General features: G+C 38.5%; 1 protein-coding gene across 1 annotated transcript in view; it reads right to left on the bottom strand.

Moving 5' to 3' along the window:
- Positions 1–9,583: 9,583 nt before the first annotated feature.
- Positions 9,584–23,280, bottom strand: part of MYRFL (myelin regulatory factor like) — a 33,370-nt gene continuing 19,673 nt past the window's right edge. The window contains exons 14-25 of the mRNA XM_033514413.1: positions 20,714–20,877; positions 20,068–20,131; positions 19,261–19,346; positions 18,511–18,582; positions 18,337–18,388; positions 18,074–18,230; positions 15,683–15,757; positions 13,454–13,541; positions 13,161–13,235; positions 12,105–12,213; positions 9,949–10,023; positions 9,584–9,855 (exon numbers count right to left, since the gene is read on the bottom strand). Coding sequence (XP_033370304.1) covers positions 9,769–9,855; positions 9,949–10,023; positions 12,105–12,213; positions 13,161–13,235; positions 13,454–13,541; positions 15,683–15,757; positions 18,074–18,230; positions 18,337–18,388; positions 18,511–18,582; positions 19,261–19,346; positions 20,068–20,131; positions 20,714–20,877 — 1,104 coding nt within the window. The 3' untranslated portion in view covers positions 9,584–9,768. The remainder of the gene's footprint in view (positions 9,856–9,948; positions 10,024–12,104; positions 12,214–13,160; positions 13,236–13,453; positions 13,542–15,682; positions 15,758–18,073; positions 18,231–18,336; positions 18,389–18,510; positions 18,583–19,260; positions 19,347–20,067; positions 20,132–20,713; positions 20,878–23,280) is intronic.

The following is a 23,280-nucleotide window of genomic DNA, read 5'->3' as shown; positions in this document are numbered from 1 at the left end:
ATCTCTCAGAGGGCAGACATGGAAGAGAAAGAAAATTGTATGCTATGTACAGCATATGACTCTTCTTTCAGCCATCTGCTTTAATATGCTTGACTTTGACAGATTCAGATTTATTTTCTTATTTCTACATTGGAAAAAAAAAATTCTACATATATCTTATTCCATAAACAGAACATTGTTGCTTCTTGTATACCCAGACCATTTTTGTTTTGATTTTGTAACCATCATACCTAATTCAGTTTAAATAAGTAAACACAGGGGATATGGTTCTTGGTAGCTGTCTGAACAGAAGCACTGAAACTAAACCTTGCCAAGACAGATGGACTAAATGAGATCCTTCATGTCCCTCTTTGTTGTCTTGAAAAACATATATATTCACATGACTTAATGCAAAAATAAATCTTTAAGGGACAGTAAAGTGAACCAGAAACACGGAGTTTCCATTATTTTCGTTAAGCACTCCTATTCTTTTTGGTTTTGGGTGGTTTTTTTTTATTTTCTGCTTGTGAAGCGTCCAGCTTGTGTTCTGTGCCCAGGAACACATGCAGATAAAGCACCTGGAGCTCTGCTATATGTGCCCAGGGGCTCATCAGTGCTGCCTGGAGCTGAAGTCACTAAGATCATCACAAACACAGAAGATGTTGAAGAAACAAAACTCTGGTACGAAAGTTCACAAAGCATATATTTAGTAGCACGGCTGAGCATTTGATGACTTAGATTAGTATTTGTAGGAAACAGTGAAAGAGGGATTTACATGAGAAAGTTTAGGGACAAAAGTGATGACCCAGAAGGAAGGAGAAACACAAAAGCCAGCAGAGAGATCCCGAGCCCATCGAACATTTCGGGAAGATTAAGGTAAGAATTTTAATTTACCAAGAGACAAGGCAATAGTCAGATCCTTAGAGCAAGCAGATCACATAGGAAAGTGGTAAGACAACTGACAAGAGGATAATTGGTACTGATTCAGCCATTGGTACTGATCAGATGATGCTGTAGGGGGAACTAAATGGGAATACAGGAGGCTACAGAGGGAGAGAAGGAACTGAATACTACTACAGTCACTTCAGCAGCCAGAGCCCAGCTGTTATGTGCACTTTAGTAAATAGGATACCTGAGATGGCAAAAGTCAGAGAAAGTAAGAACTGTGCAGTCATGAGGGTAAAAACAAGGCAATTAACCTGTCCCACGCTTTCATAGTTTGTTTTTTTAAGCAGTGCCCATGAGCCTTCAGCAGCCAGCCAAGTAATGCTCATCAGCAGCCAGCCAAGTAATGCTCATCAGCACCTTACGAGCAAAGAGGTTACCTCAACAAGTTGCTAGTGCAAGTTGCTTTGCCTGAAGAAATCAGAAAACTATTGTCAATGCCTAAAAAACTGACAAAAGTAAATTGGGAAGAGAGGAAGCCACTTTTTTTGCAGCCAAGACCCTCCAAAGGAAGAAAAAGGAATTGCTTCCTGAAGTTCAAAATTGCAAAATCATAAGGTTGCAGCAGACTCCCAAGCAGCACAGAAACAGAATCATGAGTTTGCAGAAGGGGTTCCCAATAAAGGCTTACAACACCCAAAATCATTTAGAGAACAACTCCATTCACAGATAGTCAGAGCTTGTGCTCAGCTGCTCAAGTCACAGCAGATCTGCCTAAGAGGAAACTTTATTCTTCCTGGTACCATGGAAGGCCATGGGTTTAATGCTGCAGGTATTCTGTGTCTTCCTGGCCCTTCTCTGTCCTGCTCTACTGTGGGATGCATACCCCTGCACTGCTGAGAGACATGCTGAGCTGAAGCATATAATTCCTCAGAGTGAAAGAAAACCTTCTAGAAACATTTGGGGCCTTGACTCTTCAACCTGCACATCTCACATCCTCTCGCTAAACTCGAAGCAGATAGCGCAAAATGAAATCCAAAAGGAAATTTACTCTGAGTAGTAAAAATGGGTGTTTGTAGTTAAATGTAACTATGGAAATAAAAGAGTAAAGCCTTACACAAAACCAAACTCCCTGCAGCAAAACCCCAAGGTATTAGTAGGCACTGTTTATAAGCATCATCATATTGTGTTCTTTCTGCCCCAAATGAATGCACTGGCACAGTCCCCAGCAGCAACACAGAGCAGGGGTGGGAAGAGTGTAGCAAAGCCCTGTAAGCAGATCTATCTCCCTGTGCAACATTTCCAGAGTATCATCCTTAAGTGTAGGGTCTTGGCCCATGTATGGGTGCATAACTACAGGACATAGCCATTAAAACCACCACTAGATGTAAAGATATCCAGACACATCGGCAAGAATATTCACAGTCTCTAATTAACACTGTGAGAAGTCAGAAAATATACATCATGCTTAGCTACTGCCTCATTTGGTTAACAAGAGATAATTGAAAAAATATATGCTAAAGTGATTGCCTAATCATCACATCAAATTTGTTAAAAATTCAATTCACTGTGATCAAACAGTTATTTAGAAAAAAGCAACAACACACAGAGCATATTACTTGTTTGGGGTCTATCTCACCAAGTCTGAGCAAACACCCTTTGTACAAGGAATTTTACAGAGGAAGAAGATCAAAACTGTGTTCCAGCAGCTTTTGGGCTAATTTTGGGAATCAGAGTATCCTTCCTGCTGCTTCATCTCCTCCAGAATTATTCCTGTCCCTTTGCTGTGCATCTTGAGGAGTCTCTGATGTCCCCCCTTGCAGCACTACCCTGAGTCCAACCATTCTCCCTCTACCATCAAGGCAAAGGTCATGAGGGTCCATAGGAAGAGCTTGCATGACTCTGTGCCTCCAAAATGCAGGATTAGGCCTATGCACTACAAAAGTCCTCTGTCACCTTCACCACCTAATGATATTCTCTTAATCTAGGTTTTCAGTGAGGAAATGTGTCATCCAAATGCATAATGAATTATTTGTAAGTAATTTAACCCAAAGAGCTTTGTTCCAAATTCATGTCAAGCTCTGCAGATATAACAAAGTAGTCAGGACACAACTTATTTTAGCAATCAGCAATATGCTTTAGGCAGAAATCTCAACTTGTAAATACTGCATTCTAGCCCAGCAGATTTCCTTCCTGATAGACCATGACCACTTCATAATTCTAGGGCAAAACCATGAAGACTAATAAAAAGCAGAAAAAGGATTTTAATCAACACAGCCAGCTGGTCTGTGGTTTGGATTATGTTGTGGAAGGCAAAGTGTAACATTAAGATTGAATGAAAAATGGAAAGCGATGATTACCCTGCAGACTATCTACCAGCTAAATTAACATTAAACTCAAATTTGCAAATCCTGTGCTTATATTACTGCATGTAGGCAATTGTGATATATTTAACATCAACTAGAAGTTTCTAAAGCTGCCTTTAAAATAATGAGTTTTGTTTCAAATCCTTTTCATAGAAGTCACTTTCCACCCGTTACTAAGATGACCTATTTTAGATCTCATCCTTTAAAAGTATTGTGATAAGTTCATTTTCTGGAGGGAGTAAAGCAGGACATAGGATGGCTGGAAAAAAACTAGTGAGGGATGAGGAGAGGAAGCCTGCTTTACACCCAGGAGCAGGAAGATGCAGGCTTGTCCAATAGAGGGGCATGCAGCCAAAGGATGGGCAGGATGGGACTTGTGGTGTGCAGAGGAACAGCTTTGGGTGCCTGGGAGAAGGTGCCTCCTCCAGGACACAGACTCAGAGAGGCATCAGACACTGCAGCCTGACCAGCTCCTGACCAGCAGATGTAGGCTGCTGCCAGCTGCTGTGGGGTAGAGGGAGAAGAGGGGAAACAAGCTGGCTGGACCCTGGCCAAGGAGCAACAAAAGGCTTGTGTGCCATCCCCACATCGTCCTGCCCCGCCAGCCACCCAGCCCACAGAACACCATAGCAACCAGAGTTAAAATTGGGTCAGGACTGCCAGTGCAAAACCTGTTATTTTGAATATAGGGTTTGCACTGAAAATGCTGGTTCATGTGCTGTTTTGACAGAAAACATGCTGTTCAGTGAAGCTGAAGAGAGGACAGGTAACTATGCTTCTGAGGAAAGCAGTGCCCAAAGTGCTGTGAGTACATGAATTTTAATTTTTTTACTGGTACTCTACCTGGACAAGACACACTAGGACTAACTAAAGTGCCATTACACATCTTGAATCTCCCTGAGGTAGTCACTGGACAAATACAGGACTGGGAAACACTTATGCCTTGGCCTTTCCTTACAAAGCACAGTTCTTTCAGCTAAATGCATGACTCATAGCCAACAACTGCCACTCAGGTATTATGTGATGGTTTGCAGATGTTAATTAAAATTACTCTGTCCATACTAGAAGAATTCAACAAATACTATGCATGCATAAGTGAGGGTGTGTGGAAGTGTAACAGTTTCTTCCAATTACTCGATCCCCACTGTACAGAAAAAAAAACCCATACTTTTTCTGGAGAAATATTGCTGTAGCTTGAGAAGGATATTGAGTTAACATGCCAGAATCAAAGCATTCAGGCAGAAAATCTAAATCTAGACCTAGTATACTCCTCACTGGGCCAGATTTTTCTAAAGTGCTGAGCACATTGTTTTACTAGAACAGGACCTGTTTGATTAGTCCCAGACATATATAATCCTGATACATCTGAGCATCTCAGTGTGTCTAATTCATTTACCCTTACAACACTGACCCACTTCCAAATCCTCTTCCCCTCCACAAAGTAAAAACACAATTAGCAAAGTTTTATTAGTGAGCAATGGAGGCATGAAGGCTTCATCAGTGGTCCCAGGTCCACAGAGGAGCAGGACTGCATCCCAGCCTCCTTGTGTCACAGATGTTATCCAAAGATATTAGTTACAAACTAAAACTTCCCAAATATCCTGTTTCAAAAAGAAGCATCTCCTTTAAGAAACCTGAGAGACATTACTCACTATTCTTTTGTCTGGAATGAACTAAAATCCTGGCTTTTAACCTAACATCAAAACCACAAGGTGGTATGATCAGCTTCACTGTTCTGCTTACTAATAATTTTAAGGTGTTGACCAATTACAATCAAATTTGATGGAGGCTCAGCCAAATTATGTTTCTTCAACATGCAAGAAAATCTGAAGCCAGGAAGTTGAAAAATACAAAACTTTTGCCCACAGAAAGAAACAGATAGGAACAGTTTAATATTTCCAAAGGCAAGTAAGAAATCCCTGTGTGAGGGAGCAGCCAGTTATACCCCATCAATATAAGAAAAGCTCAGATCAAAGCCAGTCCAAGATGAAAGAAAGATCAGTAAAGGATTCCTCATCATGAGTTTCCATCAGCTGTTCAATGTTTCCAAGTGTACTGTAATATAACATATAAAAGCCATGTCTTCATATAAAGTAACATGTCAAATAAAAGCCTTACAGCACTGCAATTAAAAAATTATTATTATTTTTCTGTCTATTTTGAAAGTAGTTTCTGTACCTAAAATGAACTGACTTATTTAAAAGACACTGTAGCACTCAGATCAATTGAAAGAGTAAACATGATATAAATCAGGTTTCCATTTTGCAGATGGATTGGCTCAGGTTCTATGCCACAGATTTGTAGTTCAAGAAGTCGGTGACTCCTGATTGAGGAGCTCCTTGTACTGTGAACACAATTTAGCCCAACAGAAAATCTTAATCAAAGTATTTTTCTGACTTTATAAAGCAAGCAAAAATCCTAGAAAAATGTAGATAATGAGGATTTAATCTAAAGCTCACCCCCAGGTCTCCCTTCAGACCTGTGCTATGCAGGACTCCAAACTCTGTTTTAGGATTGCTAACTTCTCAGGATAGGCTCACATCATGCCACCAGACAGCCTCCTCACTATCTACCAAGCATCTTCTGAACTAGAGTCACTTGAACTGAGCTGTAGTAAGAGACCAAAATGCCTTTCTGCTCACAGCTGTCTAGAGCTGTGCCAAGGGCTATCAGCAATTCCAGCTGCAGACTCACACCTCAGAAATGCTCATTCTGCTCTTGTGCTTCAGCCTTGGTTTCCATAAAGTGGCCATGCAAGATTTTCAGCCTTTACAGCCTCTTGGCTTAGTGCACTGGGCTTTGAAGTGATCACTAGCTCTTATTTCAAATGCTGCTGACACTGCTAGATCAAACTTAGTGAAAGCACAGCAAAGTAATTTGTGTTACAGTCAAGTAAAAACATGAATTTCCACATCATGTTCTTGGTATGCACAGCATGGCTTGAAAACCAGATCAGATGGTACAAGATCACCCCATTCTAGACCTTCATTTACCTTCTGCAACTTTTAGCTGTGACTCTCACACAGCCTGGCAGTTTGCTTTTCCTCAGCTCCCTCTTAAATTAGGCAGAAATATTCCAGTGATGGATGTCTAAAGGTCTCTTACAACCACATTGTGGTAAAAATAGATAGGGGAAAGAGAATTTCCTGTTCCAAGTGGAATTTACGTAAACCATTAATTCATTATTCAGTATTCACAAAAATTCTTTCAACTTAGAATGACCACTACTAAAAAATGTTGTAACTTCATTACCGAGGACACAGAAATGGAAAAAAAAAAAAACAAAACAACGGACATGCTTAAAATTTTTCTAACCTTTTCATTTGGAAAGGTCACTCCATACTTCCTTTGGCTGTACAGGATGGAAAATGTTGCTGGCCATGTTTTCCCTGTGGTATTCTTCTCTGGTAATTCTAATTCAATGCCATACAAGGGAGAAGGACAGCAGGAGGTCAAGAATGTCACCAGTCCAGTGCTGTCAAGATGAGTTCCACTTCCCCAAACAGCAAAGTGAAGGCTTGGCTGTTAGGGGAGTGAGAATCATTCCTAGAGCTTCAGTATTTCCAGTCCAAAATGGATCAAAATCTGGTCATGTAGGTTAGTCACTCCCTGGGTTTCTGATGGGGCTGGTTTCTGGTGTCACAGTTTACCTCAGTAAGCAGCTAAACATGACCCAGTGTTCTTTTAACACCAATATTTAATTTCTGCTAGGTCTTCCCCAGCTTTTGCCACGACTGATATTTGTTATCTCAGACATGTTAGAACACAGCCTTCATACAGCCACATGTCACCTTAAACCTGGACAAAATCTTCAACAGTATCTTACTTCAAACATACGACAGGACTAGAGAACCAGCTGAAAATTGTTAAATGGGAAAACTGATGTGTAATTAAATCAGCACAAGCATTTTAAGAAAGAAAATAGTTGCTACCCCATCTGCACCTTACCCTAGACTTTAATTACATAAAGCCTTTTGATGACAGGAAAAAGAGTTTATTCTCCTGCTGCAGTGCTCTGTGCTACTGGGAAGGGTGTTACAATCCAGAACAGTGTGGTGAAAACCAGGTGGGCCAAAAAAGGTAGAATTTTTGTTCAAAATGCACATGTGTTACCATCTGTGACTGATTTCCTCTACCCTCAAGTACAGACTACAAAAAATGAAAGACACAAATTTCTGATTAATTTGAATCCAAATTTCCGACACCAGTAGTCTCTGGAATGTTATAGAACAGTGGTTTGTACCACAAATACTTCCCAGGAAAAAAAAAACTCCACGCGACTAAAAAAACCCTTAAACACATAAGGTCAAACAAATGGAAAAAAGCCAGACATTGAAACTGACCCCAACTAAGCACATGCATCTAAAAAAAAAAATCAGTGAGAAGGAGATCCTTAAAGGAAATCCCAAAATAATGACAAAAGAAATGCCAAATCAAGGCACAGAAACAAATTAAACTCTCCCATCACATTGTCAGGCAATAAATATACAATTAAGGCAGCGTGGTGTTTACAAAGACAGTGGCAAGGTCTTTCTTAGACATTCATTTTTCTTCCTAATGTTTCCCTTTCACTGCTAAATAATTTCATTCAGAGGACAGTTGTTCAAATGTAGCCTTCACATTATAAATCTTTAAAAGCCTACAGTCTCTCTATTATATTTACTTTCTCCTTTCTACACAAAAAAAGGATTTATCTAGACATAACCTACAACACCATTTACACTTAGATTTATTATTATATCTGATTTCTTTCTGAGCAATTAATATAAAATTTCATTTGAATAGCTTTTCCTTAAAAATGTATTTCCTAAATATAAACAGAGAGAATTTTCCCATGCAGGTATGTATCCATATGCAACTTAGAAAGCCATAAAGGCAAGACCTTCTTCTTCTCGATATTTCTATTCTTTTATCATACTAACACAAACCACAAACACCAAGAAAAAATATAACCTGAATTTAGGAGTATATAGTTCATTCCTGGTGTACAGTTTCAGAGGGGAAAAAAAGGTAGCTAAAATATAACTCGTTGAAATAGCAGTAGTGTTGTTAAATCATGCAGCTGTGGTGGTGGCAGTGATGGGACTGCTTTCTGAAAAGGAATACATACAGACAATTGAATTGATCTGTTGTTCCCTAATTTAAACTTACTATAGATGGAATTTGCAGAGTGCTACATTTCTTTTAGCATTTTGGTTGGTTTTGGTTCTGTTAGCAAAAAAAAAAAAAATAGATGGATTTATATCTAAAAAAGGGCAGCAGATACTAAAAGAAGGCATATGCCTGTAGTACAGAAGCAGGTCTCCTTATTGCAAACAACATTTAATCATCTTCCCATATCCCAGCTCAGCAGTGCTCCTGCCCAATTGTCTGCTATACATACAATATCATATAACTTCACAATGACCCATACCATCATCTTATTTACATATCTGTAGCAGGATGCTCTGTCTGGCATGCAGTAAAAACTTGAGCAATGCAAATTTTGCAAAGCTATCACTGGTGAACTGAGAGGAGGTGTCATGCTGCTTTTCTGGTGTGGAATTATGGAAAACTAAACCTGACTCTTCAACTCCAAAATTAAACATCCTGAGAGTGAGATGAAGGTGTGGCAGATACTGTAAAGTATCCTCATCTAAAGATGCTGAGCTGATGCAGCTGACCTGGAGACATACGACTGACAGTGAACCACTTTATACCATAGAAGTACCACTTTATATATAAATATATATATACTATGTAAGTGCCACTTTCAAATGGCAGGATTTCTAGTGTACTCCCTCTTGGAGCATGTGTGGAGATTCCTCCCTTGGGTGGGGACACCTCTTAAGGTGAACTAAAGATGTTTGTCCACAACCATTGGTATGGGTGTGCAACACTGATCTCTACTCAATAACTGTTTCTTTCTTGATATCTTTAATATCATTGCTTTGATATAGTACATTATCATATACTATACTAGTTGTGTTAGCTTCTATACCATGTAGTAAGTAATTCTGATTAAGATCTTTTTATCTAACCATTTATCATAATAAATCATTCATTTTCATATATTTGGCTTGCCATCCTTAATTGTGCATGACAAAATTGTACAAAGGTTCAGTCACATGTGTATAATTCCTTAGACTTAAACCGTTGACCAAGTCCAGGGCTATCCCCTCGGCTTGTGGTAAATCCAACCACACCTAGACTCCTCTCTGAGGAGTTTAGAAAGCCAGAGGTCATTCTGCACCTTGTGACTCAAAATAGGAAGGTTTCTCTAATAAACTTTGAGGCTCCCACTCCACCCATAACAACATCATATACTCCATTACCTCATGTCTTTTTAGAAACAGTTTCTGGAAATGCAGAGCTATGTTTTTTGTCAAACACTTTATTTTTCTACTTTTTTTTTTTAATTCAAAAGTGAAAAAAAACAAGAAAGTCCCATACAACCCAGAAAGAGGTGTAAAAAATATCCAGGGTTATTTGCAAGTCTCTTTTTCATATTAAGTGTTTCCTCATCTTTTCCACAAAGAACAGAATATTTGGCAACATTTTAGTTACACTGCCGATAAAAGTAGAAGTAGTAATCAGTAAAGAATATTCCAGCAAAGTAACGGTCTGTTGAGCAACTAGCAAAACCCTGCAAAAGAAAAATAAAGGAGATTCATATAGGAACTTCTTTCAGTTCAAATGCTAATTGTCTTTTGCCATGCTGTCATTTGAAAAGCCTTACCGGCACAGCTACGCGGAACGAGTACGCGCTGTCATACAACTTAGCCACGGGGAGAGCCCAAATGTGCTGGCGTCCCTAGGTGATAAATGAGAGACAGGTTAGATAACCTCATTTCATGGGAAACTGGAGAGAAGGACAGACTCTGGAAATATTTAATTGACAAATGCAGTGCAAGGTAATTAGGATACCAAGCCTCGATAGCTACAGTCAAAGTATTTAAAGACCAAGTGCTGACTTTAAACCCTGCAAATGTGGGTTTACTCTGATCAGCTCCACATGGGAACTGGCAGGCATCTGACTCCCAGTGACACTCAGCTGGTTCTGAATAACTGGATTCCCTCATTCGTTTTCTAAGCAAATCCCCCAATAAATAGGGATTGTTCCTGATGTGGCAGGTGGCCTGAGAGCTTTAATTTGTAATACTAGCAAATGGCAGCTCTGCTGAATATGGGACAGCAAGTTTAGCTGTTCTCAGAAAATTTCCTCCGTCTATTCTGAAAGTATGGGTAGTGTTTTCAATCAGTATTTCAAAAACAGACACCTGCAAGGTTTCGTGTTATTTTTTTATTATAGTGTTCCACCGTGCAAAAGTGAAACAACATATTTTGTACCTGAAATGTTTATGCTACAATGAATAAAACAAAATTCAATCCTCACCTCTCTTTTACCTAATGATCCACAGTAACTTTCATTTCTAGCATCTCAACTCCTTCATCTTTCTCTCCTCACTTCACTTTCTAACACATCCTCTCTTCTGGAGACAATATGCTCACATGACAAAACTTAGGTGGGACTGGTGACTCCAAATGATTGCTGTTCTGCCTTTTGGTAGGGAATAAACCTTTACATCCCTAGAAAATTCCTCTTGAAAGAAATCTCTTCAACTAGGCAGCATTTCTATTCTGAGTCACATCAAATCTGAAAGCTCACTGCTGCTGGAGGCTAGTTAGCTTTAGTCTTTTGATGTGGATTTCAGGTTGACACCGGAAATCTATTTGACCAGTTTTGTCAGTAAGCTTCAAGGACAATTCCACATTGTGAAACTCCCTATGTCTGACTTAATTTCAGTTCTGCTGAAATTACAGACAGGCCAAAACTTGGAAAATTTGGGCTTTCAGATGACTTTGCCACTGTTACAGAGAAGTCTGAAACTTTCTGCAAAGACATTTGAAACGTTGAATAAAAAGTCAGCTTAAAGACTGAAGGTATCTCAAGTGCTGTAATTTGACTAAGCACAAAAAAACCCAAAAACAAACAAACCAAACCCTCCCCCACCCCCCCCAAAAAAAACCCCACCATGTTATGTGTGGGAGCATAGATCAGAATTCTGAAGAAGACTCTGAAATTATTTCCAAATTCAGGGGTGTTTCTCCTACAATGTGTTCAGAAATGCAATTATCATTGCTTCTGCCTTTCCTACTGTTTTAGCCAGAACAAACATTTCCAATCAATCATTGACAAATGGGGGCCTTGAAGGAGTTCTGTATGTCCAGCAAACTTTAAGAGAGTTTAAAACATTCATCAGTTTACTGGAGGTGTTTAAAGATTTGCAAGACTTGGTCGCTAAATATTTTTTTATTGGGAAAAGCTAATGTGTTTTACCAGCTTTTATCCCGATTGAGACAATCCAGAGAATGACACACATACAACTTTGACTTTTAAAATGAAGAATTTTCCCTAAAGGGATTTATTAGTAAACTCCTGTTTACACAGAAATAAAGCAGAATACTACCATTGTTACCAGCAAATTCTAGACTTTGAAACTGGAATTCATTACTCATAAGATAATAATGAAAACCATAGTAGAGTAGAGGAGAGTTTGGAGGACTCTCCTAAAGCTCTGAGTGATAAGTTATTCCCATTTCTTATCTCTGGGGTTATAATGAGTTGTAATGGTGACTTTGGCTGAAGCATAATCAAAACTGTCCTTGCAGAGAATCACTGAATAGATTTTTATAAAAGTCAGCAGAAAACTGACTCCAACAAAAAGATTGCATCTCATTATGGTCATGCCAAAGCCAGCCATGACGAGCCATTGACAGACTCAAAGTACCAGCATCAGGATTTCTAGCAGTTCAGGAAAGATCAGAATTTTGCAGCCATTAGTTTTATAAAAACAATTCCCAAAAGCCAGGGTATTGCTACAAAAGTCTTACCTGTGTAGTTTCTTGGAAATCCTTCCTACCGTTTTGGCTTGAAAAATAATGAGGGCAATAATTTCCAAATGCAACTTTGCAGAGAAATATAATTAATGGTTCCGTGGTGCTTCAAGAAACAGAGAAAAATAAGGAGAAATTACTTTATTAAAAATAAAATCAGTTGCCTCCAAACCACAAACCAATATTCAAAATAAAGTCACACTCAGTGAAACTCTGAATATGATGTATTAATTCCTACATGGGAGGGCTGTACTATTGGATTATAATGGCATACATTTAAAAGACAAATTTTCAGTGGCTGTAGAAAACAAGCAGACACTTCAGGAGTACTGTTATATTTCATTTTATCTGAAAAAGGCAGATGTTTACAGGGATAACACTGAAGCTCAAAAGACTGGATGAGTCCTTTTCTGCAGAGACAGGAGTCATAAACTGTTGTCAAGCAGATCACTTGGCAGCTGTTCTGGTTATTGCTGGCCTTTCTCAGAATAAAACTCCAAAAGAAAAGAACATGGTAGAGGTGAGCTTTTGAGGAGAAAATACTTGCTGAAAGGAATAAATCTGCTGCTTTTCCCTGCTTTATGTCATAATTTTATGTAATACCAGTAGTTTCTGCACAAGAATCCCCCCTTTACAGGGCTTGGCACGACAGGCCCAAAGAAGGTACTCTCTCTAGTCACCCATGTTATGTTCCTAATAATGTTTCTCTACAACAAAATAAAAATCAGATCCCTAGGCCAGAGACCACAATCCTGCCAATACACACATACGTGTCTGCTCAAATGATTCTCAGGATTGAAGCTTAAGGCTTCTGGATTTTAATACCTGCAACATTGGGTGAAACTTTCCTTGAGCTGAGAATGGTATTGGGCCCACGCAACAGCAAAGAATCTACCCAAAAGGTCTATATTAACAATTTAGCTGTGCATAAATTTTTCCCCACTCTTCTGAATGGGACAAATTTGTGTAACAATAGACATCAGCCAAGAATTATCAAATAAAGAACCACGGCTGTCTTTTGTATGTATTTGTATTCATTTTAATTGTACTTACTTCATTTCCAGCGAGATTTCTACATCCGTGGGCATATATTTGCTAAGAGGAATAACATAGCTGTAGTTTCCAGAGCTGAAAAAGGTTGCATTAATACACATGGCATTTTGAGATAGACAGTATCTTCACCAAAACATGGAAATTGCATTTAAATTTAAACAGAAGAAAATATAAAAAGGTATCAAAGACTACTGCATGCTAGAGGAAACAACTGTGAGCAGGAGCCAGTCAGGCAGCCAGGCCACATAAATGGTGTTTTATTCCACCATAGCATAATAAAACAATTCACCTACCTGCACTGCAGATTTTTACTACAATAGCGATTGTCAATGCTTTGCTGAGTTTCCAAAATCTGTATGGAACTGATTGTTGTATCAATCCCTAAGAATATTAAGAATAATGGTTTATTCTTGATTATTTCAGAAATTTTAGATATGAGCATAATAAAACTGCAGTTAGTCTACTGCCTTGATTGCCACTACAGGACTTGCTGCAGGTCTAAATCAGCACTCATTTAAAAGAAGCCTCTGGTTGATTACCTTCAGTCTGCCATTGGAGATAAGATCTTTGTTCAGTTTGCAAGGACAAATATCCTAGGAAACCTAACGTTGCACCATTTTCTTTTGCACAGACATTGAAGGCTACTTTGATGGCAGCTCAAGTAAAACTCAAATGTGTCAATATTCATTTTAATATATTAGAAGCCATACTCATTCAAGTAATCACTAACTTGAAAAACCTTTTCTTTGTTGAAAGGAATAATACGGAATACAACAAAACTTGTTTCAAATTCTCTGTGGAAGAAAACTACCCAACTTAAATGAAAATTAAAATTTCTTCTTATAATGTTGCCTTGAACTTCCAAGAACTTTCGTTTTTGCAAGAGTTTGGTAATCTACAGATAGATGATGACTATAGCCATGATAACATTACTTTTCCCTTAGGCAGTACCATGTGTCTGAGAGTGCTGTCCAAATCCTTCCTGAACTCTGGCAGCCTTGGTGTCATGACCACTTCTCTGGGGAGCCTGTTCCAGTGCCTGACCAACCTCAGGATGCAGAATCTTTTCCTCATATCCAGCCTAAACCTCCCCTGACACAACTTAATGCTGTTCCCTTGGTCCTATCATTGATCACCAGAGCAAAGAGATCAGTGCCTGCCCCTTCTCTTCCCCTCACGAGGAAGCTGTGGGCCACCAGGAGGTCTCCCCTCAGTGTCCTCTTCTCTAGGCTGAACAAACCAAGAGATCACAGCTGCTCCTCATACAGCTTCCTCTGCAGACCCTTCACCTCATTTTACAATGTGGTGCAGAAAGCACAAGGAGGACTTGGTTCAGGAAGTCCAAACCCCTCACATCTGTGCACATTTGGTTTGTGTTTCTGTTCCTGTGGTCTACAGCAACCAATCCCTGCTCTGCAGTTGGTGAGTATAGGGTGACCTGTTCTCTGAGTATGAAATCTCTGTGTGGTAGCATATACTTAATTTTCAGGACACAAATATCTACAAGTGACAGAAGGAAATGGAGTCGCTGTTCCACGCAGAGAAGTAGCACAGGAGAACATTCCCCTGTGACACAGCAACTCATTACAACATGTAACATAGTGATGCCTCAGAGGATCTTGTCTGAGATGTATGCACCCTTACAAAAAAAGTCAGAAGGTAAATGATTTTTTTTCCCAGATCATCCCACTGGGGCAGATCCAGGCAACCTGTGTGCTACTCCTCACCTGCTTTAAGTGCACAGTCTAGATGTCTAAGTCTAGATGTTTTATCATCCACATATTGTCTAGTCTTTAATCAAATATTTATTTTTAAAAAAAACAAGCCTTAAAACAGAGGATCCACACAAACTGAAAACAAGGCATAATCCTGCTCATACTGAATGAATGCCAGAGCATGCTGCTATAACATATGTAGTCAGCAGATACTAATTTTTACATAAAAGAATCAATATTTGTAGCCCAGGCTGGCTCTGACAGCAGTGCACAGTCACTAAAAGGGGAACCCAAAATCAAGCAAAACTTCCTGTGTCAAGGAACTTCATTTCACCTCTGAAGTGTCAGGATCTGAAGGTAAAGATGGCCCCTTTGAGCAGCTGACATTTTAATCCCTTAGGTGAGATGAGGTAAACCCCAAAACCTTCCTTCACACTGTATCATGAGTTTCCTGCACAGAAATATCACACTAATATCCTTAAGCACAAGATTTTAGCCCCTGTCAAGTAAAATACCACTTGTCATCTTATTGTATCTGAAGCCAAGGCTAAAGACTCTCTAGAGAGGGCAGTGAGAATGTCTATAAAAATCTAATGAAGATGTAAGAATAAACTGAAAATTACAGTGAATCACAGGTTTCTTGTGGTCCACAGGAATTAGACTCACATGTGCTAATTCTCAATAGTGATGTATTATAAGTGAAACATCTCTAAATTCCAGAAGCAGAATTCCAAGCCTGAAAGTACAACTTGAAAGTTATACAAGTAAACGTTTGTGGGTTTTTTTCCATTTAAATATAGTACTTACAGTCATTTCCAAGATCAGGTCTTCCACCAGGTTTTTTGACTAGATCTCGTTTGGGTAACATGTCACTTTTGTTTCCTGTGAAAGGATGAATGCACAAACATCGCCCAAATTAGCCTTGCACAATTGTATGAATACAAAACAAGAAGATATTTTGTTAATTATCTCTTGAATAAAGACATGCATAACCATGAGAAATAGTTTTAAAATACAAAGCACCTCCATTCAGAAAAAGATATACACAGTTAAAATAAGTTTGCAGATAACAAGAAACAAGTGTTTGAATATCAAAATCATTCCCAAAACATAGCCTAATAGAAAAGACTTCATCACACACAGAGAACATCACCAATTTCTATAACAGAGAGCCAAGCTGAAAGTAAATATGCAGCCAGGCACTTCAGCACAAACCTGAACATAAAGCCACATCTTTCTTATTAGTGAGAAAATGCAGTGAGCATTAAAGCCATAGAAGCAGGGAGAAGAAAGGGCCCAAATGCTGAAGGGTATTCACATTCCTCAGTTCCACAGAAATCAGTGGAATTTCAAAAGCCTAAATCCTCTAGAGAAATCAGTTAAAAGAAAGTATGAGGAAAAAAAGTCACATTAAGCTAGATGACATAAAGATATGTTGAATCTTTGTTTAAAAAAATTTCTCTTGCTTATGAATGCTTGTGTTTCTACTTGAAGTTTCTGCATGGCCTTTTCATGAATAAATCTGGGATGCAAAGGATTAGGAGCTACAATGAATGCACTCTGTAGTAGTCTGCACCCACTGAATTCAGGTATCACATTGTGGAGCAGAAAAAGGTCTGTAATAATTCCTAAATTAGTATTTAATTTAACTGAAATTTTAAACAGTTCTACCTCTCCATGAATCAGACTAGCCAGCTGATTCTAATCCACTTTTTATCTTGATAATTCCCCATATTTAACTCCAAGCTTTTTGTTCTGAAAACATTTTCCTTTTCATTTATCTTGGCTACAGCTACAGTAAACAGCTGGTTGGTTTTTCTCCTGTTTGGATTTCATATTGACATTGTTACCTTCCATCTGGGTATTCATTATATTCAGGTTCATTAAACTTGTGCAGAACTGAAATCTATCAGTACCTTGTGTACTGTGCTGATTTTTCACTCTTGGATCCACTCTTAATGCTATTTGGAGCATAAGACCTAGAGAAGGTAATGCTTTGTGTTTATGCTTATCTTCTTTTTCCACCTAATATCAGAAGCAGCCAGCTGAGGATAGAAGGTTTTCACATTTCATTTTTACCTATCTACAATTCCTTCCTTTATAAATGAGATTCATTTCTTCTTAATTAATCAACACTCTTTCAGGCTTCAGAGCAGTACAAATTACTCAGGTATGACTTCTACTGAGCTCTATCTGCCACGGGGCTTACTGCAGCGCTGATCACAAGAGTCACAAGGAACACTCACATACAGCTTGTCTGCAGAGTAAAGAATGGCCAGTGGGTGAGTCCCACTGAAACAGTTCATGCTGAGAGTGTCACAGCAATTGGTAATGTCTGCCCTGGCAGACATTTGTACTTCAGAGGCTGAACTGCATCCATCCCCAGTTTTACTTCACTCTGTCAATTGTGCTGCGAGAATTATTCGCAAGGCCAAGATAGGAAGAGTATGAATACTGGTTTAGTAACATTAATATTTGCTTCCAGACACTGCAAGTGTTAAGGACTGGCAAAGAGGAATACAGATTCCCACAACTTATGCATACCTTTATGCATTGACCCTTTCTTATAAATATTATAAAATTTGTAAACAATGCATCTTCTCATACACTACACATACAACATCTGGCAGACAATATCAGGAAAAGAATTCATTCCAGTTAAAGTATTTTATGTCTTCAAATAATACTACGCAAACCCCCTTGAAGTAAAAAAATTACTCTTAAATCAGAGATTTAAGTGTAAGTTTTATGTTTTCAGGCAGTTGGTATTCTGTCTCTGCCTATGGAAAAGATACAGTACCACCACATTGTGACACAGTTCAGTTTTTTCTGGGTTTTCTTACATCTGTTAATTCATTCTCTACTATCCCTAATCAACTCCCATCCAACTGTAGCCAAAGGTTAATTAAAGTGATTAGTGACTTTCCAAATCCACATCAAATAATTTACCAATAATGGCCAGTGAGAAAAGTGACACCAGACAAAACATCTTAGGGCCCTAAATTCTTAAGGGTAACCAGGCCGGATTTTTCAAAAACCTATTGACTGTAGTGATGATTAGTTATATCAAGATTTTTTAAATCCTCTGGGATAAGGTCTTTTGTAGAAAGCTAACTACCTTTAAAGATTCTTGTCCCTTCCCCCACACTTTCCATACAATCTGTGCTCAAATTATAAATAATTAAATTTTCAACTTACGTTTTTCCTTTACATTGCTTCTTTTGTAACTTAGAGATTTGACTTTTGGCTGATGAATTGGGCAACAATAGACCTTGTCACAAGGCAAAATGTCACAGAAATTCACTTCAGGGATCCTGCTGATGGGCTGTGTGCTCTGAGAAACTGTGCTTTCCCTCTGCACTGCTAAAGAAAAAAAAAATTCTTACAAATGCTGTGTACTGGCATTTTATAATAGCCATATTATATACACATAGAATGTGTATGCAGACCAGCAGAGACACAGTACCTGCTGTGGTGGTAGAGGGAGAGACTAGAACAGAACCTGTGGTACTGCTGATGAAGAAAAACAATTCATTAAGAAATGGACATTAGAGTTGAGGACCAAAACAAATTGATCCACAGTCTATTACTGATTCTACCAATTTGAATTCACTAATGGTACTTGAACTACTTGCCTGTAAACTGGATGTTTGTCAAAACGGCTGTCATGAATGTTAAGTAAATACAGGCTCCATATTGTCAAAGCACTGTAGAAAGAGAATTGTTCTGTATATTTACATCCATCTTTTGTGCAACACAATATGTATATATATATATACACACACACACACACACACACATATACATATATATATATATATATATATACACAATATTGTGTTCATATACTTGTATTCAACACAAAATGCAGCCAGTTTCCAACCTAAATAGAATCAGACCACCAGTTCAAAGTACTCAGGCCACAAAGAGATTGTAAGCCACAGGTTTTTGGAGACTGAAAATGGCAATCTCAGAAGTCCAGAGCATACTTTCCACAAATCCAATGTCACAAGTTAAACTTTCAGTCACATAATTGCCTACCAAGTGGGAACAAGTTCAGCTTCACGCAACAGAATCACTTTGTACATTGGAAATTGTACTTAGACACAGAATGATTGGATAAAACATGCAGAGTCCGGTTTTGCACCTGTAGTGCACTAAGGTGCACCCTATATTGAGACATGGAGATCAGCTGTGTGTCCATCACAAGAGTACCTTATTTTTATACAATGGTTTCAACTTTACAATATTGCCAGGAATATTAATTGTTCATTTTAATACATTGGGTTCTTTAAGTAGGAAGGCAAAAGAAGAAGAAAAAGTGCTATATTCTTTCAGATAAGTAGAAAGGGGAAGGGAGAAGTCAAATTGCTGTTAATTGTTACCATAGTGCCATAATAGCAATCAAAGCTATTATAGTCACCCAGAAAATCTTCACAGAGCAAGATTCTTTGGTCTTTGACAAACAAACCTAGGGTAAAAAAAAAGTTTGGTTAGTTCAAGTGTCACATATCTAAGCAACTACTAGTAGATTAAGAAATACTACACTAGGTTGACTTTACCTCACCCTTGTTTCTTTCATGGTCACCCTTATATAGGGGCCAACATCTACACATTAAAACTTCAGTGATTAAAAGGTCCCTAAGACTGTGAGTGCACTGTGCATTGTTGATAGCGTGGGGGCACCAACATTACAGAAGAAAGGATAGATAAAAATAACAGTTCCTTGTCCTTTCTTCCTGCTGTTTTTTCATACTTTTGAAGTATTTCAAAATCAAATTAAGAACTCAGTAAGTGTCCAGAACTAAAAGCTCAGCAGCTTTCAGTATGTGCACAGACCATGTTAAAGCAGGACTGCTATAAATACAGAAGAAAGGCACTTTCCAAACAAGGAAGATAATCTTAGATGATGGAGCAATTTGACTGTCATTATGGTACAAAGTACATTTGACCTATTATTTTCTCTTGCTCTTTGGCACTGGCAAAAGCAAGGTAGGCAAATGAGCACTGGTTCATCTTAAAGAACAGGGCTTGGCAGCCTAGGAAGACAGTCTTGAAAAAAATATGTGTATTTCCTCACTCATATGATCCCCTTTGAAAAGGGGTATCCACTTCCTAAACCACAATACAGGCCAGAGAAAGTGAAAGCAAATCACAGTGAAAGACTCAGACAAGGATTTAATTTCACTCACCTTCCTGGATTTTTGTGGGACTGATTTTATTGATGGCAAGAGACTATTAGCTTGACTATACCTGCTGTAAGAGACAAGATTTCTTTAACATTCAAATGCTTCAGCAACTAATTAATGAAGAAAAGACATTTTTAATGTCACTTGCTTTAGCAATTTTAACATTTACAAAAGGAAAGGCAGAAGTGTCAGATTCATTTCAAGGACAAAGGTCTCCAGTAAACTCATTCAGAAGAATGTTCTTAAATGCTACATTTGATTTTGAAGAAAACTTGGGGAAATTGCTTAGAAACAGGAAACGCTCATCACTTCACTGAAGCACCAATAAAGATTCTTTCTTGCAGAAGAAGCTCTGCAGATTTGCCTTAGAAGCAATTTCCAAGTCCCAGAGCTGTAACAGAACATAATCTACCATTTACTTCATGCCATAGAAGCAATTACAAAAATCACTGTAATTTATCAGCCATTTCAAACATTAATTTTGTCAGTGACTAAAAAAAATATGAGAAATTTGGGGTCTTTTGCACAGCTTAAATACTGGAAAATAGCTTGTCAACATTGTCAAGCAAAATCAATTTTCACTTCTACCACAGAGATCTCTTTAACAATTTGTGGGGCAACTATTAGAGAACATCTCAGCCAGAGGTACCTGACTTTGCTCTCTCCACTGACTGTTGACTTTAAACTGTTCATCCGTTTCAGCCTGGCCAGCTTCCTATTCCACTGTTCCAATTCTTCTATTCTGACTTCAAGATTGTTAGTTAGTTTACAAAGCTGCTTTACAGCACCAACATTCTCCATAAAGATCTGATCCTGAGAAGAAAACAATGACAAAATTATATACACAGTATATTCATCAAGCAGATGTAACAAGCAGAAATAAGTGCAGAATTCACCTACATAAACGTAAGTTATCTCACTGTAGATATATGTCACTCATATCTATATGTATGCCCATAAAACCCTTTTGCTAGACATTAATTTTCAGTAAATTGAAAATGAGGACTTGCATAAAAATTTGAAGACACTAAAAGGCTTTTTGCACCAAGAATTTAAACTGTATTTTACCTTCGTATTGTTTTGAAACCTTAACACTGTTCCAACAGGCCTCTACTACTTGATTTTTAATGCTGCAGCTGAATATACATTTTAGAATCCCTTAGCAAAATGTACATCCCTAGAGGCATTAGATAGGCTCAGACAAACCAGAGATTCTATCCATGTCACACACGTAAAGTTAATCGCACAGAGATAAGTGAGACAGATTAAAAACCAAACCAGATATCAAGCTGTGATTGTATAATATTTTGCTCTCCTCTTCAGCCCCTCCAGTCTCTTACAGGATTCTTGTAGCTTCTAATAATATGATCATCTCTGCAACTAAAATAGTTCAGACACCCTCCATTTACTCCTTCTGGGTATTTTACCCAGGAAAAGCCTCCTATTCTCCTACCCCTGCTTATCATCTATGTATCAGTCTGCTGCTGGAAAAGCCCTCAGTATAACCATCCAGGCAGTATTTTATCCATTTCTGAGTAAAAAGTAGTTACAGATCCACTGCAGGAACACAGTGGAAGAGTACTTTGTTTGCTATGTTTGAAAGAATGGCTTTCTCATACTAATGTACAGACTGATGCCATTGGATGAAGCTATTACTGCAGTTAATGTTGCTAAGTGTTCCAGTCTAATCAAGTTACCAGAAGGAAGGTAAAAGCAGTTTTGCCTTTCATCATGTAAAAGCCATGCATACCTTTCTTTTAAAGGCGACTGCATTCCACAAAACCAGACAGCATTTAATGTAATCAGAATCAGAGCACATTTTCAGTGGCAAGTCACAAGCTTCCCTACTGCCAGAATACCAACAGCCCATTTAAATAAAAAGTGACTTCAAAATGCTCTCTCGTACCTAGAACTGTGAAATCACTTACATGGACACTTGTCACATGAATGACATGTAGCAGCTTCCCTTTCCATTGTCCTAAAATCAAGCATGAATTGCTTCTAGGTGGCTTCAACTAGCTGACAAAATTGCTCTTCTCACAAAATGAAGGAATACTCTATTTGAGGGGAAGAAAATTGATCAGAGTTTTACTGCCCCTCTAGTGACAAAGTACTGAACACAGTGTGACTGAGAAGAAGATTCTAACTCAAACAAATTGCACATAGCTGAGACATTTCTCTAGAAAGTATCAGAGCAGAGTTCAAACGTGTAATGCAATCAATTAATTCAACAGCTCCAAACTGACAGAGACACAGCACCAGCCAACACCCTACTTATCTGGAAATAAACTTGGAATATGAGGTAACAAAGTTCAAGGTCTCGTCACTTGCTAAACTGAATGAAAAAATTTACTGGCCTTTTACTGTTCAAGCTGCTGAGCTATTCTGGAGCAGGGAGCTCCAGAAACTTAAATCAGATGTTCCAACTGAACAAGACATGTTCCAAATCTCTGAATTCAACATACATCTTAAACTGTTAAACACAGATCTCTCCTGATCCTGTCACCTCAAAGGTCATGGAATTGAAATTCGTATGCTCTGTCACAAGCGTTAGGAGAAAGAGGACAAAGCACAGATTTATTTGACCATATTAAAACACCAAAGTGCCTGTGAATTAATCCCAGATCCAGGTCTAGACAAGTAGTCAAGAAAACGCTAAGCAGCAAAAAAGCCATTGCTGTGACAGCCCATTCCTGCTTGGGCCACATACACAGCAGGATCACACCCTGCAGGGATGAGTAGAAGGAAGGCATTCTCCATTTTTATGTCACATCCCTGGAAGACATCCTGGCAAGAACCCTCCAGGGACCCAAGGTACAGAGAAGAAAGGGAACATGATGGGCCCAAATAGCAGTGCTGTGAGGCACTGTCAGAGATGGCATTTTGTGTGATATTTCAGCAAGGAAAACATATGAATAAAAAGCTCAGTTCTCCAATCTAAACTTCTGTCAGACAAAAAACTGAACTATGCCAAAGAAATTTTGGAGGCATTCAGAAATGCAAATGATGCTACAGCTGTCATACGATATAATAGGAAGGCCCAAAGGGCAAAACTAACCTGGAGTCACCTACCACTACTGCACTTCTACTAGCATCTAGAAATCAGCTACAGGCTGGAACACTGACCAAATACAGCAAATTTTCTAAAAGTCACCTTTTCAACAGTATCTCCAGAAGCGCTCTTTTCATAGCTTTATTTGAGGTATCTAATTCATA

The sequence above is a fragment of the Parus major genome, chromosome 1A (genome assembly GCF_001522545.3).
Source record: "Parus major isolate Abel chromosome 1A, Parus_major1.1, whole genome shotgun sequence".
NCBI lineage: Eukaryota > Metazoa > Chordata > Aves > Passeriformes > Paridae > Parus > Parus major.
Note: the sequence above shows the minus strand (reverse complement) of the source record. Positions and strands in the feature narration are given on the sequence as shown.